Genomic DNA, 16,850 nt, shown 5'->3' on the forward strand with positions numbered 1-16,850 from the left:
TGTAAGGTTTCAAGGAGTTGTTAGTCTAAGTGTGGTCAATTAAACGGAAGATATTATGGCTAGGGAGCCACTATGGTAGTGGTTTAGGCTACAGCTTTGATTCGATGGAGAGTAAATGAACAACAATGAAAGTTCTATCATGGAACATTAATGAAAGCGGGTGAAAATTAATGAGGTAAAGAGAGGGGTGGTGTATCAGCTAAAAGAAAGATACAGCCTGGATCTGGTGCAACTACAAGAAACACATCTGACAGGTAGTGAATGCTAGTCATTTGCCTGGGGCAAATGCAGGCCACTGGTGCACGCAGCATTCTCTTCAGGCTCCAGAGAAGTAGCTGTATTACTAATGAGAGTCACATCTCATTGTCTTGGATAGGAAGAAAAAACAAGTGTTGAGCGGCGATCCTGATCTAAGATAGCCGCTGAAAAATGATGGTCAAGTAATAGTCAAAGACTCACAGAAAAATAGAATGGATGACGCAACAACTATACTGATCAGGTAGAGTGTAAACTTCTCTTGTAGTGATATTGTGGATAGTGAATTTATTCACAAAACATGGAATTTTTTTAGGAGGGAGTAGTGCTATCTGACAAATTGGGAAACATTTCTTGAACAAGCAGGAAATTGTCCTTCTCAAAATTAGTAGCAACTAGACCTTCAGAGGAAAGTACGCTCTTGCCTTGCAGCCCAACCTGGACAAACTCTTTCTCCCATACCCATGTATCAAAATCACATGCTAGCGATGCCCATTATATGCTAAGTGGTACCCAGGAGGTGTTGGGGATGCCCAATTTATGTTTATGTTTATGCGGACGGCATGGGTGCCACATTATTCCAGGTCACAATAATGCATAAATTGTCACAGTATGCTTATGCGCCTGACCTTATGTCATGGCCGTCATAATTCCTAGAATATGCACAATCCAAGGAAGACCACATTATATAATTACTATCGTAATGCCTGGGATATGCACAATAAGACCAGAAGGGCCGCCTTATTCCAGGGAGACCATATTGACTCCTAACTGGCACATTGAAATTATGAGGCATATGAGAGTACGACCTGCAGAGGGTGTGAGGGTTTCAGGCCAGGTCTGTAGGGGTGAGACGCACAAGCGCAGTTGCATGACTTCCATGTGAACAGCTTTCAAAGGCCTATTTGCTTTTGTTAAAACTAGTTGCCAAGTAAGTGGCCATGGGAAAGAGCCTACATAACATGAATGGGTTTAGTTGGCAAGCAGATTTTCCTCTTTTAAAGAATATACTCTTGAACCAGATCCATACACCCTCCAGTATGTGCCAATCAGCTGAATACCTGGCTAATTAGTCTGTCTCACATCTTGTTCCTCCAATATTTCAATCCCTAGCCTAAGACTTTTTAAATTACGAAAAGAATCATTAACAAATAAGGATGTGTTTGGTAAGTGGTGATGCGACTTCCAATTTGTAAAAGCCCTGCGAGGGTGCAGACGGATCATATGGATTTTTCATGTTCCTTCCGTCTCCTCTGGCAGTCAGTATCGACTGCGAGGGACTCTCTTCTCATATTTTCATTTTTCTATCCCCTACTGATCCAATATCGAAATGTCTGACCTACCTTCTGCATACATAAACGAAAATAGGAGGAAGGCACAGTCGTGAGTGCACTTCTTGTTGCCTGCGACGTGATCGGAGGTGAAGGTGGAGGAGGAAAGGAACCAGGATGGCAGCTTTTGTCGCAGGCTCTCTCGTGGCATAGACCGGATCACCCACTGACCCATCTTCTGTAGCCACTGGGATTTAAAATATACCTTCCTTCTAATGCTTGAAAGAGGGAGCAGGACCGGAGAACAACATCTGGCAGGCTCAGTTACGCCGAAGGCTGCTAGTGTTCCCATGGGTCAGTGTGTACTCGGGTAGGGTACAGCTCTGCATCCTCACTCAATAATAGCATGTACAGAAAGCAGAATTTCTATAACTGGCCACAGAGGAAGACAAAACTAACCCATGTATCAGGTACCAGTTTAGAAACACTCTACACAGGTGCAGCAACAGACCTGTGGAAGGAGTCACATTTTGCCATAAGTGCTGAGTGCAGAGATTGTTTTTGCACTACTCAATTGGCGCATTATTGCTCCGAGGGGCTGAAAGTATATGCAGTCAAGTCCCATCTTTACTTGGTGGCAAAAATGTAAGATGCATCTTTCTGAGTTGTGCCCTGTTACAAAGAGCTTTGCAGCTGCATATATCAAGCTCAGCCCTGTGTGCGTTTGCATTCATTGGAGATTCCCCAGACCCGCTAAGGGTATGTTTTGTGGAATTGTTCTACCTCATGGACACCTACTATCTTAGTTACTAAAGAAGTTTTCAAAACTATTACCTATATATAACTTTCGGGAAGCCCTCAAGAGGTTATAAAAGATTATAATAATGTGGTAGAAACTGCACTGGTGGCGGTAGTGGAGGCGACCAGGGCTATTGTTGATGCGGGAGGCTGCGCTGCAGTGGTCCTACTGGACCTCAGCGCAGCCTTCGATACTGTAAACCATTCTATTCTGCTGCATAGGCTTCGCCTTGCAGGGATTTCCGGTGTGGCACTTAAATGGCTTCAATCCTTTCTATCAGACAGATACTTTTCCGTCTTTGAGGATGAGGTGTCATCAAGCGAGCTGCAACTGAGTCACGGTGTTCCCCAGGGTTCATCCCTCAGCCCTACTCTGTTTAACATCTATATGAGACCTTTGGCTGAGGTGGTGCTTCCTTGGGGGAATTCAGCTTGTCACCTACGCCGATGACACGCAGCTGGTTGTTTCCCTGGTGAGAGACGATACCTTACATCAGGGGATTAACAATCTTACCCCTTGTCTCTCCAATGTTCTTGATTGGATGACCTCGTCCTGTTTGAAGCTAAATGGAGCCAAGACAGACATCATGCTGCTGGGCTACAAAGCCCCAATCAATTTGGACCCTTGGTGGCCACAGTGTCTGGGACCCCCTCCGAAGCCCAAGACCAAAATTAAAAGTCTAGGGGTTTGGTTGGACTCTGCCCTGAACTTCCAGCATCAGGCTAACAAAGTAGCCTCGACTTGCTATGGGCTCATGAGAGTTCTTAAAAAAATCCTAAACTTGCTTCCTTTTGAAGCCAGTCGTATATTAGTACAGTCGCTGGTCCTCTCGCGACTGGACTATGCTAATGCTATCTATCTGGGGGCCTCTGTAACTACAATAAAAACCTTGCAAGCTGTACAGAATTGTGCTGCTCGCTTACTCATGAAAGTCCCGAAACGATCATCAGCTAAACCCTCAATTAGACTGCTCCATTGGCTTCCAGTCCATGAAAGGATTGTGTTTAAGACTATGTGTTTGGCACATAAGTCTATTCACAACCTTGGCCCTTCCATTCTGGATCCTTTCTTTCGTCGCTATCATTCGATCAGATCTCTTAGATCTAACCAACGCAATCTGCTGGTTGTATCAAAAGTCAGGCTGGCCCGTATGGGTGGCCGTCGACTTTCGGTCCTAGCAGCTAAAGAATGGAATAAACTCCCTGACAACATCAGGCATGAACTAAATCATACTGCCTTTAGGAAGCAACTAAAGACATTTCTGTTTAATAACACCCTCTAATGTTTGACAGTGCCCTTGGTCTTTAACAGCGCTGGGATGCTCTAGGGTAGCCATGCGCTATATAAGAAGGTATTCATTCATTCATTATTCAAAAGATATGGGATCCTTAGATTTCCTAACAACCTGTCATGAACTGGCAGCACTTTATTGCAGTTTACAACTTTAGAAATCATGTGCCTCCTAGATCCACCCTCAGGCAGACAGACCCTCTAATTCAGAGGTCCAAGATATTAACACTCAGCGTTGGTCAGATGGCCCACTCCTGGTGTAACTCCGACTTTCAAACTGGTTACACCCAAAGAAGAGACCTTTGTGGTCTCGAACATTAATGTAATATTGTGTCTTTGTACTTATCTTGTCTTTCAAATGATTTCACTACCTACAAGATGCATATCTTTTTCTTGGACTGACACATCCACTGGTTTGATTAAAAATGGAATGAACACCCTGTGTTGTCTGTTCCTGACATCTTCTAACCTTCAGCCGCAGCCTAGCGATGAACTTGCACATAATGTCAGTTCATTTAAATCTTTGGACTTGCCTTAAAGATGCAGAGATAGAGTGATGGGCAGACCACTTTTTACGGAGTGCAAGTAGGCGCGTACCTGTCAGTCGTTTTTGAGCTGCTGAGAAGATTTGAGGATGTCTGTTCAATTTCTGCTCTGCTTATAGGGCTCTTCTCGGTGATACCGTCTTTGGGAGTTGGGCAGGTCAATGTGACAGTCGACTTAAGTCAGGGCTTGAAACAAGGGTGCATTCCATATGTTACAATCTAGTTGCTAACCGTATTTGTAACCCTTCTAGCTCTCAAGGGCCTCTACACACTCAAAGACTAACCTGGTTCTGATGCCTATTGGTAGTGGGGAAAAAAAGAGAAATTGCTCTGTAGTATTGAGACTAAGTGTCTGATTTAGATCTTAGTGGACGGGTTACTCTGTCACAACGATGGACATATAAATCCCATAATCCTATGGGATTTATATTTCGGCAGACGGGATATCCTTCACCGTTGTGATGGAATGACCCGTCTGCCGAGATCTAAATTAGGACCCTCCTTATACCAATGGGTGCCCTGACTCTTAATTTAGGAAATGCTCACCTGAGGCCTTGCCCTCCTGGTAGGCTGTAGTGGGTGTGTCTTCCTGGCCCTGTCCTTTCACTTAAGGACCTCAGCTTGGTTGGTTAATCTCTGACCTTTGACATGAGGAGCTTCTCCTGTTCTTTCCAGGCAGCATAATGTGGGTGGAAGAGCTGCGTAAATCCACATGTAGCGAAAGGCAGTCGGACTTCAAGGGGCTTTTCAGAACGCGCCGTCTTACACCAGTGGAGTTTCTCACATTTTCATTCTCATCCCTTCAACCGTAACTGCTGCTAATGAGGCCTCCTCGAATTCTGAGGATCCCTCCTATGCAATGTTATGATTGACAGATTATTTTATGCTGGATATTGCCTTTGTCAGTCCTCCAAACCCTGGGCTGGTCTTTTTGTGCATAACTGGAAGTTACATTCCAGGGTTTGCCCAACAAAGTTTCTTTAGCAGAATCTCCCAGGGAACTTTTAAAGGAGCCAGAAGGCTGATTTGAAGCTGGAGACTGTTGCTTCCCCTTGCATGGCACGTTTCCTCGCACAGAGGGTAATGCCGGGCGAGGCTTTGCAGCTCATAGACGATGAGAAAAGACCAAGGTTTTGTCTGAAGAATTTCACTGCTGTGAAAATTAGGAAGCTGAGGGAAATATGCAAGAGCCAAGACATGAAGGAGAGGGAAGGGACTGAAGCTGGAAGAAAGGCATTTGCAAACCATGTGATATCTTACAATTACTAGGGTGAAGCCAACCATCCTCATTAAGACCAAAATATTTATCATGAGACAATTCTCAGAAGCTGTCACCAGAATTGTACCTCCTGCAACTAACAAAAAAACAAAAATCCCTTGAAAGGAGTGTTGCAGGTGTCATGGGTGCAAACTCCAGAAATCCATTGACTTTAATGAAAGGTGGGGCAGCGGGCGGGGAGAATCCCACAAAGAAAGGCGTTTGGTAGCGTAGGTGCCAGAAAAGTGACTGGATGCTATAATGAACTCTATAGTGATACCTGTCATAAGAACCCAAAGAGAACCAATCATTCCCAGATCTAACACAGCCGTCCATAGTGTAAAGCTGTCATGCTGCTGCCCTGGCTGCCTGTCTCGCTCTCCTGTAAGCTTTTAACTCCTCGCTCTTAGGCAAACACTAGCAGGATAATGGCGCGACGCTGCAGCACTGCGGTGGGTGAACAACGCTGCTTACTAGGAAGCAGTCCATCACTTGTGTGAACTTTCTTTCTAAGACTCCACTCCCAGTGTGGCTGCCAGATTCCTATGTAGTCTTTCTGATCAGCCATGTTGCATACTGCCATATTTTTGAAAGGGAGTGAGCCATTCTTGCATTATGAAGGCCTCTTTTTCCCAGAATGACTCTGGGATTTAATCTAGGGAGAAGGTTTCAGTTTCCGAAACTAAGATAGTAGATAATCCATAACTCCTTATTTCAATATTCGTAGTCCAAGATGGGGAACTAGAAGGATTATGGGATATCTTTCGGTTTATCCTCTATAAGGAAATGCAAGCAGGTCCTTCCTTGCACAGCAACGCTTTTGTATTTTTCCATACATGTTATTTCCCCCGTTTCCTTTTTCAGTCCAGGATTTTTGAAGGGTTTTTGTCTATTTTTTCCTGCTCTATTCCTTGTCTGCTTCTAATTTGCCATTTACGTCTGCCATCCTCACCACCTCAGCCCATCCTGGAAGACTGCTGGATTCCACAGTTTAATAAGAGACCTGCTAATTCCCCTGCTCTTGACACAAAATCGAATTGAACACAGAATTGACAACTTTATACAGAGTACTATGTCTACATCTTCTACTTTATAAGTTCTTATGAAGTTTCCGGCACCTTTGTGACACTTCTATGTCTGTGGCATGGAAATCCTTAATGGCACTGGTAGTTATTTCGAAGCAGGAATTTTGTCAGAACATCTTAGTGAACAGGTAAAAATGAAATGTCTGAGCCGGGTTCGAGCCTCGGCGTCGGCTCAACGTCTTGTGATTCTGGGGAAATCACTTATTCTCCGCGTGCCTAACAAAATGAATGTGTCCATCTGCAATGCAACTGGTGCTCATGTAAAGCACGTCGGGTTGAGTTTGTGCTATATAAAACGAACAAAAAGAAATTACAAGTCAGAGGAAAAGTAGGAAGTGCCTCGAACAATGCCAGCCACCACTGGTGGGCCACCTTATCTACAGTCTTTGAAAAGAGTGTTTCCTGGAGTAAGGGAGCAGTGGCTGAGAAGTCCATGCCTCTTTGGGACTGCGGTAATGTACCCCTCAGACTCTCAAACCTACATCCCCATATCTTTAGGATGGTGCTGCATGTAGAATCCAGTAGACCCGCTGCACGTTGAAAGAATTTTTATCAGTACCAAACAGCGATGGTCAAAAATGCATAATCAAAGCTTTGAGTCCTATGAGATCATCACAGACCAAACTTCATGTGATGTCATTTTCACGTGACGTCATTTTCATCGATGTCATAATTAGTGGTCGTGAAGCAAAAAGTATCGTAACTTTTGTGACACAGCTCTTCTCCCATCGTAAGCCGCCGTTTGTACCATGATGATGGATAGGAGGGAAAGACAGAGAGCACGAGGGATAAAGAAAGAAAAAACAGTAGAGAGAGCGAGAAATGGAGGGATGGGGAGAGCGAGCGAGAGAAGAGAAGAAAGAGAACAAGTGCCCAGACCCCTCACCTCGTCCTCTTCTCTTTCTTCCGCCCTGAAGAGGTGGAAAGAATGGAAACTTCGAGACCTCAGATCAGAGTTTGAGAGAGCCAGAAAGTAGAGAAAAAAAAGTTTAAACTGCCAACGCAATAGAACAAATATTAGAATCTAACAACCTGATTTAGACCCTGACAAAAATATGAGCGGGCCGGGTCAGCTATACAGCCAGCTCCCCTATCTCCCATCAGCCCCACTGTCCCCTCCCTTGCTATGACCCTTCTTGCTTGGGTGTTAGGAAGGCACTTATTACCAGCTTCAATGTTCCCTTACAAAATGGTGCTTAACGGTTAATACTATTTCATCCCATTATTTCCAATAATTTACCACAAAGGGCATAATTGATAAATATCCCTGTGCAAAAGTTAATGGAACTGGTTTTATTTTTGCACTTGTTGTAAGCTTATGAATATAAAATAACTGACCATTGATTGTCTTCAGGTCCTGTGCTATTTTATGTTATGCTATGGTATGGTAAGGTATGGTATGTTATGCTATGTTATGCAGTGGCGTAACGGAACTTGAGGGGGGGCCCCTGCAAGGTACATGGAGGGGGCCCCCTCCAGACTCAACCAGGAACTCTCAGGCCAGGGTACTGTGCTGAGGGGCCCCCTGGAGCTCAGGGCCCCTGCACCGCGGGGGCTGCGGGGGCCTATGTTATGCTACTGATGTAATGTTTTGTTATTACTACTAGCAGAGCACACGTCTTATCCTCCCATCCTGGTCCACTGCAGAAGTCTGCCAAGTGAGCAGTGTTATTCACACCTAGAGGTGGATGAGCCACTGAAACCACCTGCCTGTGGCTCAGCTTGGCACCATCTTGGGCACTTGAGCCCAAAACCAGCAGAGCTTCCATGTGACTTCTCCCTGCCCCCCAGGCTATACCCTCATGCACCAAGAATTAAAAACAAAGCATAAACCTTTGATGCTAAAAAGGAAGAGATACCCGCGCTAGTGGCTGAAATGCATATTGTGAAACTAGAGACTGTGTGATCTTATGCAAATATTTTATTTCAACTCGCCTCCTTTCTCTCTGTCTAACATATATGACATATATGACACCACCGTAAAACAATTGTGTTCAGAATGTTCGATGTAAAAGACCTCTTGTGTTTGATTTAACAGACTGAACTTTTGTACCATCTATAAAAAGAAACTAACGCACATATATGGTACAGATGACAACTGACTTGCCTCTCATTCACTAATGGCATTGTCTTCAGGGCCGAGCACCAGGAATGATTTGAAGTTCATGTTTAAAATCAATCACCTTTAATGATTATCTGGTGTTCTAGGGTGAAACGCTTCATTCCACGTGTTAAAGATGCACACCTTTATGATTCTTGAAGAAAATACATTTTTCATATTTTTACATGATGTTTGTTGCATAATTTACATACCAACTATTTTCAGGGCTTAGCCCGTGCACGGCTCTTGGAGCCGGAGCCAACCCTCGGCTCTCCTCTGGCACGGCTCTCCTTGTTAATTTGTTGGCTTGCCCACCTCTACCCACACATTGCACCTTTCCAAATGGGAGTAGAGCACACATCCTGGAGTACCCCTTCTTACCCCACCCTCTGTTTTTATTTTCAGCTTGCATGATGAATGTTCACAATCGCTGCGTGATGAACGTGCCGAGCCTTTGCGGGACCGACCACACGGAACGCCGAGGTCGGCTACACATCAAGGCAGAAATAAGCAATGAGGTCCTTACAGTTGTGGGTAAGTGAGTGTTCCACAGGACTGAATGTTGGGGACACACCTTATTGCTTTAGACGCAGATATCTGAGTTACGCTAATGTATTAAATATGGTGCAAGAAATGTCGACTGTGTTCACTCTTAGTAGCGTGCCACCCCTGCGGCTACACACTTCAGCGCCCCACATACAGGTAGTAGGTCATATCCAAATGTTATACGTGCAGCTCACCCATCCAAGAGCCTCTTACCAAAATAAAGGGCGCGCAGGCCTGGGCACCACTGCTCAAGATTCCGCAAACAATTTATATGCTATATTCGCCTATTAGTCCAACGTTTCACCAACAAAAGACAGCGAGCGTGCCTAGTTCCGCCAATGCATAAACAGCAGGAATAACAATAAATAACAATAGAGAGGCCACTACACTTTCAGATCATAAAGTGCCCAACCAATTTTCCTGTTAAAGAGATGGTTGTGTCCATTGATGACTCAAGGAAAAACAGGAAGTTCCTTGAGAGGTGTTACTGTTATAGGGCGGCGGGTCTTTGGCAGAAACATAAACAGCAGCTCGATAAATTAGCAACTAAGGGTGTTCTCAATGGAAGAACCTCATGAGATAAGAAAAAGGAGTAGGAAGGGGATGAAGAGCTAATACAATATTTCTTCTGGATTAAGCCACATTGACTCTGCATTATATTAATGGCAACTAATGTCTCAATACTTAAAAAAAAGCTGCACCTTATGCCTTCACACTTGCTTATTTTTCTCTCACATTCGTTAGTTGACACCACTAACTTACTAGGTCGTTTTTGAGGCAAGTGCATTCCCAGCTTAGCTTTTTTTCAAGTACTATGAAACCATGTCTGTCTTCTAACTTGCAGGCATTTTGAGCGCCTTCCTTCTTAGTTTTTCCTCTTGAGTGACTTGGCACAAACAACACTTGGGTAAAAATAGTTTGTGGAAGTCTTGATTTTATTGTGGACCCAACCCTTGCTTCCAACAATGCGCAACTTCTTGTCGTTTTACTAGTTTTGAGAGAATTACACATACTGCACAAAGAACAATATACACAACTTTCTCCACACATAATCAAAACACAGACTTTATATTTTGTGAGAATTTTGTGTGAGTGGGCAATTTTTTCATTTCTTAGTATCAAAAACGGTAAATATATGCGATTGTGTGATGTAAATGTTTAATGATGTGTAAATCTGTAAAAATTAACTTCTCCATGTGTTGCCTGATTCTACCCTGCTAATATGCTTACACTCTTTCACTGCACATCCTTGGTTCTGTAATTTTGAATCAGCCATGTACTGCTGCAAATACAATACCCTTATCTCAGAAACTTCTGTTACTATAGGCATGCTTTCTGCAGTCTTCTACACTTTAGAGCTTAGTTTGGACTGTACAAAATACCTCTTGTAGATATCATTATATTCACTACATAGCATAAGTGTGTCATTTGTGAAGGCACGCTTAACTGTGGCTTGTGATACTGTAGTTACAGGCAGCCGGAAGCAGAAAAAGCTAGTAAACCCCTGGCAGAAATGACCTAGATGCAAGAATGATCTATTCCAGTGCTTGGAGCGGGAACTAGATTTCTAGTGCCCTCTGCTGCTCCATGCCAGTTATTCAAATACTAAAGTCTCAACCCTTGCCCAACTACCGACAGAGCAAGGAGGGGTGAGGGCCCCAGTGCTCGAAAATTATTACCTAGCAATGCAACTTCAATGGCCTACCCGTTGGCTAGCCGGGTCCAATCGGCAGGAGGTGCAAAGACGTGGGGGTGCCGGGGCACAGGACGCAGTCCGGGAGATATTCCTCCCTGGATCAATGTATCAATACAAAAAGAGGGGGGGACCAGGAGCCCGTTGTGGTCCATTGCCCGTGCTCCTAACATGAAATGTATAATCAAAAATGGGGACACTGTTCCAGTAGCGGGGTACAAAATGTTACCCACTCGCTACGAGGGGGAGAGAAAAGACGAGAAAGAAAAGAGAAGAAAAATGTAGGGCCTCCTAGGTACCTACTTAAGAGAGGGGAGAGCTAGTCTTGCCTCTTGTTGCCCTCACACACCCCAAAGCATGTCATGCTTCATCATCGGGCGTTTGCACCTCAGCGGGCCAGCGCTTCAATTCCCTACGGGTCCCCGGAAGGGTCACTTTGGCGGAGATCTTTTTAGAGAACAGCCGTTTGATGCTTGCGGGTGTGTAGGGTGGGTCCTATTTGAGGGTGGTGTAGTGCGTGCAACGTGTATTAAAACTGCCTAAGGGTTACCAAAAAAATTATTTCATGTGGCGGTACCCTTGACAGAATAAAAACCCATAGGTTGTTTGTTACCCCAATGGGCTTAATGTGCCCTGGTAACTAGAAAAAGGTCGACATGTTTCACGCCTGCATGGTCTCAAGGATCCATGGCGCTTCTTCAGGACCGGAATAAAACGAGGTGAGGTGATGTGCACGTGAAAGGTGAAGGAGTAAATACCCTATAGTGGTGTCAGGGCGGGCCAAAGAACTGTGTACCCTACAGTGTGGCTACAGACTAAATAGTCATGACCGCTGCTGAACACTACCTAGTAGAAAAGAAACAAGAAAAAAACAGAGGACATGCGTCAGAACAACCTCTGTGTCGTCACAATGTGTCCCAACAGTGTATAGCCGAACTGTGCCTCTCACATAATAAAGCACATAAAAAGACACACGAGACAATTGGGCACAAGTAATTGTTTTTTGAGCTGAAACCCCAACGCAGTGTCTCAAACTCTGATGGCCTAGCGGACCGAGGACACGCAGCGCCATAAAACTTGGCCGTTGTGTGCGTGGCCACGCCGGCATCCAAGGAGTCACCCGCGCTGGGCATTACGCCCAAAGTGTTGGAGCCCAGCATTTATGGGCTGATACTAGCATGAGGCATATCGATTTTGCGGCAAAACAAGAGAGGCAAAACTCCGAGACATGTGGGGAGGCAGTTGGAGTTTGTAGGGACTCATTAGGCCACAACTCACTACCACACGCATATAATTACAGTTGTATGATACAAGTGCTTCCAGTTTATAGTTATAGAAAATGCCCACGTGAGGCGCTCGCGGTATTCAATTGCCCTTACCTATAATTAAACGGAGAGTTGCTCCATAGGCTAGAGATGTAAGACGCCCGCTCCTTACCGGGCTGAAGAGAATAGATAACATCGGGCACAAACATCAGATAGTACCCAAGGTTCAAAACGTGTTAATGCGGTGCATAGAACTTACTGTTTTGTTCTTGTAGTCCCCATCCAAGCGTTTCTACTTACACATGTGCTTGGGTGCCGGCTCAGTCTCACCTACCCCGTCCATACGTCTGCCTGCAGTGAGTCGCCCTGGCAGGGACGGCTTCAAGTAGTATTACTAATTGGTTCCCGGGGAGGTTCCCTCTTCCGGTATGCCTCGTACCTAATAGCTGCTCATGCGTGAAGGGAGCAGCGGTGGTGCGCATGTGTATTAGCGGGTCAATAATGCCAATGGATTAAGCATGTCGTTCTGCACCGGTCCTGGTTGTCATGGAGATTAATGACGCCCGGCGTGCAGAGCGTAAGTATGTGCATGCGTGTTGGCTCTTTCCAAAAAGTGGCGGATCGAGGCCGTTAAATGACGGTGTGTCTGAATGTAAATTGTATTCAACAGTGGGTTTTCACTCTTGTTAAATAACACAACCCGGAACCTGGTAATTGTCGCCTAGCCATTATGGAATGTCATGGTTCCATAGAAGCATTGTAAGCCCGCCTCTAGTAGGAGAGTCTGCCATTATCGTGTTAGTGGGCATGGAGGAAGGGGACAGAGAAGAAATGTCTCACTTGTGTATTAGCCCATCACTATATGCCCTTGTCTGAGAGGTCCCAAATAAGAGTGTCCTATGTACCTCGATAGGGGGTGTTCAAGATGTAGTGCTACCCTCATGATCACATGTCCTTACAGGAAGAGTGGGGTTGATGTAGTCCCACCCTATGGAAATGGGCCTATAATCGTCCCTCTCCTAGATCTTAGTTGTGTATGATTGTTCGGGCTTTAGTGTGTTGCATGCGTGCATCAGAGTTCTAACAAAGGGGATCTCATCGTTGAGGCCCTGTTCATGTGTGCGAAGACGGTGTACCCATCGTTGGCCACGACGTAGTAGAGAAGCGCTGCTCCACATCCGATTTGATTCTAATATTGTTAATTGTATTTCATCACAGGTGTGACCTTTCTCAATGTAATGGTTTGTCATTTTGGTAGCCGTCCAGCTACGTCTGATAGTGCTCCTGTGTTCGCTTATCCTTATTTTGACCGGTCGGGTCGTCATCCCACATACCTCAGTGAGCATGGCCAGGTGACCAGGTAGATACAGTTCTTGGTGTTACAATTAGTGTGTCTACGCTGTTCCCATATTAAGTTGTCTAGATTCAGGGTTGTGGGGTGTCGGGTCGAAGGGCACATGCTGCATGTGCCACAGGGGAAATGGCCCGACACAGGTGGGAGGTTCCATAGGGTTTGGTCCTGCGGTTTGCTCTTTGTTAGTGGTCTGGTATTGACCAGCTGATCCCGTAGATTCCTAGTCCGTTTGAACGCAAACCATGGTTGGTCCAGGTTGAGGGTACCAGTATTCGGGATCCTCCAATTACGTTTGATGATGTTCTTAATTCTGTTTGACATCGGAGTAAAGGTTGTGACGCACCTGATCACGTCACTAGGTTGTCTCTCCCTTGTTTCGAGTAGTGCCTGTCGATTGTTATTCCTGGCGCGTTTTCTGGCATTACGGATAACCGTCCGTGGATAGTCCCGGAAATGTAGATTCTTGGCAAGCGACTCTGCTTGAACGTCGTATTCCTGGATGCTGCTGAAATTTCATTGTATCCTCAAAAACTAGCCATACAGGAGATTCTCCCTGAAGGCCTTCGGGTGGTGACTCTTAAAGCTGAGAAGGCTGTTACAGTCAGTCGCCTTCCTATAGGTTGCCGTATGGAGGGGTCCATTCTCCAGGGTAATTAGTAGGTCCAGGAATGGAATCGCCTTGTCGCTGGATGTCTTGGTGAAGCGAAGGTAAGGGTTGAGGTTGTTAATCCACCCATGGAACTCGATGCTGGTCTCCACATCGCCTCTCCAGAGGATCAGGACATCATCGATATACCTCTTCCATGTTATGAGGTTATCTTTGAATGGGTTATCATCCGTGAAGATGTGGGAAGCCTCAAAGCATGCCATGTACAGACCCTCCAGGCTCGGCGCAAAGGTGCTGCCCATGCTGGTGCCCTGTACTTGATGATAGATGGTAGTCTTGTACTTGAAGAAGTTGTTTTTCAGTGCGATGGTGATGACGTCGATGATGAAATCCGCTGGTGTGGTGGTAGGGAGGTCAGTTTTGTGTAGTAGTAGCGCCGCTATGTCGAGGGTGAGGAGAAGATTGATTGACTCGATGTTGTCATTGTTGATATCCTGAATCAAGTTGAGGACATCCTGTATATCCCTCACGTATGTCGGTGTCGCCTGGACCAAAGGGCCCAGGAAGTGGTCGTTGAACTGGCTGAGCGGTTCAAGTAGGGAGCCTATGCCAGACAATCGGGCGGCCAGGTGGAGGGACGACGCCTTCATGAGTCAGGATATAGGAATATGGCATCCTGGGGCTCTCATTCACCAGGAATGCCGTCTCCTTGGAGAAATCCATCCCTCGGTTGCTGCCTCATTCACCATGATCCATATCCATGAGAGTAGTCTCCAGTTTGTGGTAGTACTCTGTACTATTGAGTTGCCGGGTGCATTCCCTATCGTAATCCTCAGTGTTGAGGATAACTGTGGCACCCCCTTTGTCTGCCGGCTTGATGATGATTCCTCCATCGTCTTTGAGTGAATTGACCGTGTGGCGTAGTTTCTTGGGCATATTGTCAAATGTGGGTTTTCCTCTAAGACAATTAGCCTCCTTCAGTACAGCTTTTTCGAACGTAAGCACCTCGCTAGGTACCATTCCTGCTGTCCGGGTGAATGTGGAGGGGGGGGGGTCATAGGCCTGTGTCTTCATGCTCAGGTGTAGGATTGTTGCTGAAGAAAGACTTCAGTCTTATCTTGCAGAATAGTTGGTGAAGTTCTTCATTCATAAGAAAATTGTCCTCTTTTGGGGTGGGTACAAATCCTAAGCCCATCTCCAGGACTGTGATCTCATCGGTGCTCAGTTGTCTCTCCGATAGGTTGACAATCAGGGTCTTGGGTGTGTCATGCTCCTCGTCGTTCTCTGTTGTGCCTCCGTGTCCTGCCATTGTACCTGTTTGTGCCCTCTTCTTTTTCCTCTGCCTCGCCCCCTACCTCTGTTCTGAAAAGAAGGAGGCGGGTTTTGAAAAAACGGTTGCTGGAAGCTCTGCTGGGCCCCAGGAAACGCCGGGTACCACATGGATCCTTGTCGATGGTAGGGTTGGTGTGGGTATCCATATATGGGAGGCATCGGGGGTGGTGGGTAGAGTCCTTGTTTATTGTGATGTCTTCCCCAGCTACTATTGCTGGATGAGGAGCGCCCAGAGTTGGTTGAAGTTGTTGAATCATCGTCCGATGAAGCTTCAGTGTTGGATGGTCAGAAGTCCTCCTTTGTATAGGGGTATATCTTCTCCCTGTCGAATTTCTTAATGTCTTTTTGCAACTTGGTTACCTTCTGTTGTCGAAGGTAGTCCGGGTGGAACAGTGTCCCCATTTTTGATTATACCTCCCTGGATCAAACCTACCCCCCACTGCAGACGCCTTGCTGCTCCTGGCCCATGGCTACCAATGCAGAGCACTGTGAGTCCCCTCGATAGATCCCCCGAACACGCCAGAAATTCCCCCGCGGTACCTGAGCGTATTCAGGCAGATGTCAGGTCGAGAGGAAGTTGAGCATTGGAAATCAGTGGGTATAGAGATCTTTGGAAACTTATTTCAGGGTGGGTACTCATTCCATTTGACCATCTCACTGAGCAGACGGGCCTACCAGTGAGTCAGTTCCTAGTGCAAAGACGCTTACTGGTTCGGGCAGAGCAACTGTGTGTGTAGTGACAATGTCAGAACTGGTAACCCATCCCCTGGTGCAAACTCTTTACACAATGGGCACGGACCGGTGAATGATCTCCTAGCTTGCTACGACGCTAGCGCACAAATCACGCCCCATTACCGCCTCCAAACCAGAAATGGGAGCAGGACTTTGGTCATGATTTATCACGAAAAAGTGGAGCAAAGGGACTGCCTGTCCACAAAAGATCTCGTACAATGCACGCTTTCAGTTCATACAACATAACATACTACAGAAGAGTCGCCCTACACCTGCAACACTACACAAACTTTATGCCACACCTAGCCCGAATGCCCCAGATGTGCCACTCCTGCAGTATAGCTGATACACATGTTCTGCTGCTGCCCACAGGCCCGAGCATTTTGGACAAGGATGTACCTAGCCCTCGTGCGCCACTGGTTTGCAGGACCTGAATTGTGTGGCATACTGTATCCTGGGACTGTACAGATGCCCTAGACCAGGGGCAGCTACTAACCGCTTTATAGACAAGCCTTACTAATAGCTCAAAGGGCGATTGCCATGCACTGGAAATCCCCCACACTGCCCAGTGCGTTGCGATGGCAGAGCATGCTGATGCCCTGGGCTTCAACAGAGTCAGTTCGCTCCGCGGCGAGGAAACGCATGGCCTAAGGAAATGCCCGATTGCAGCGGTATAGGATGAATTAGTCCCAGCCTTCAAGGAGGATCCGGAGGGTG

At 46.1% G+C, this 16,850-nt stretch overlaps 1 protein-coding gene across 2 annotated transcripts in view; it reads left to right on the forward strand.

The window, feature by feature from the left end:
* Window positions 1-16,850, forward strand: part of PRKCB (protein kinase C beta) — a 1,047,370-nt gene that overhangs the window by 489,530 nt on the left and 540,990 nt on the right. For both annotated transcript variants that reach the window (XM_085629465.1, XM_085629464.1), the window contains exon 5: window positions 9,010-9,138. In XM_085629465.1, coding sequence (XP_085485591.1) covers window positions 9,010-9,138 — 129 coding nt within the window. The remainder of the gene's footprint in view (window positions 1-9,009; window positions 9,139-16,850) is intronic.

The sequence above is a fragment of the Triturus cristatus genome, chromosome 10 (assembly GCF_964204655.1).
Source record: "Triturus cristatus chromosome 10, aTriCri1.1, whole genome shotgun sequence".
NCBI lineage: Eukaryota > Metazoa > Chordata > Amphibia > Caudata > Salamandridae > Triturus > Triturus cristatus.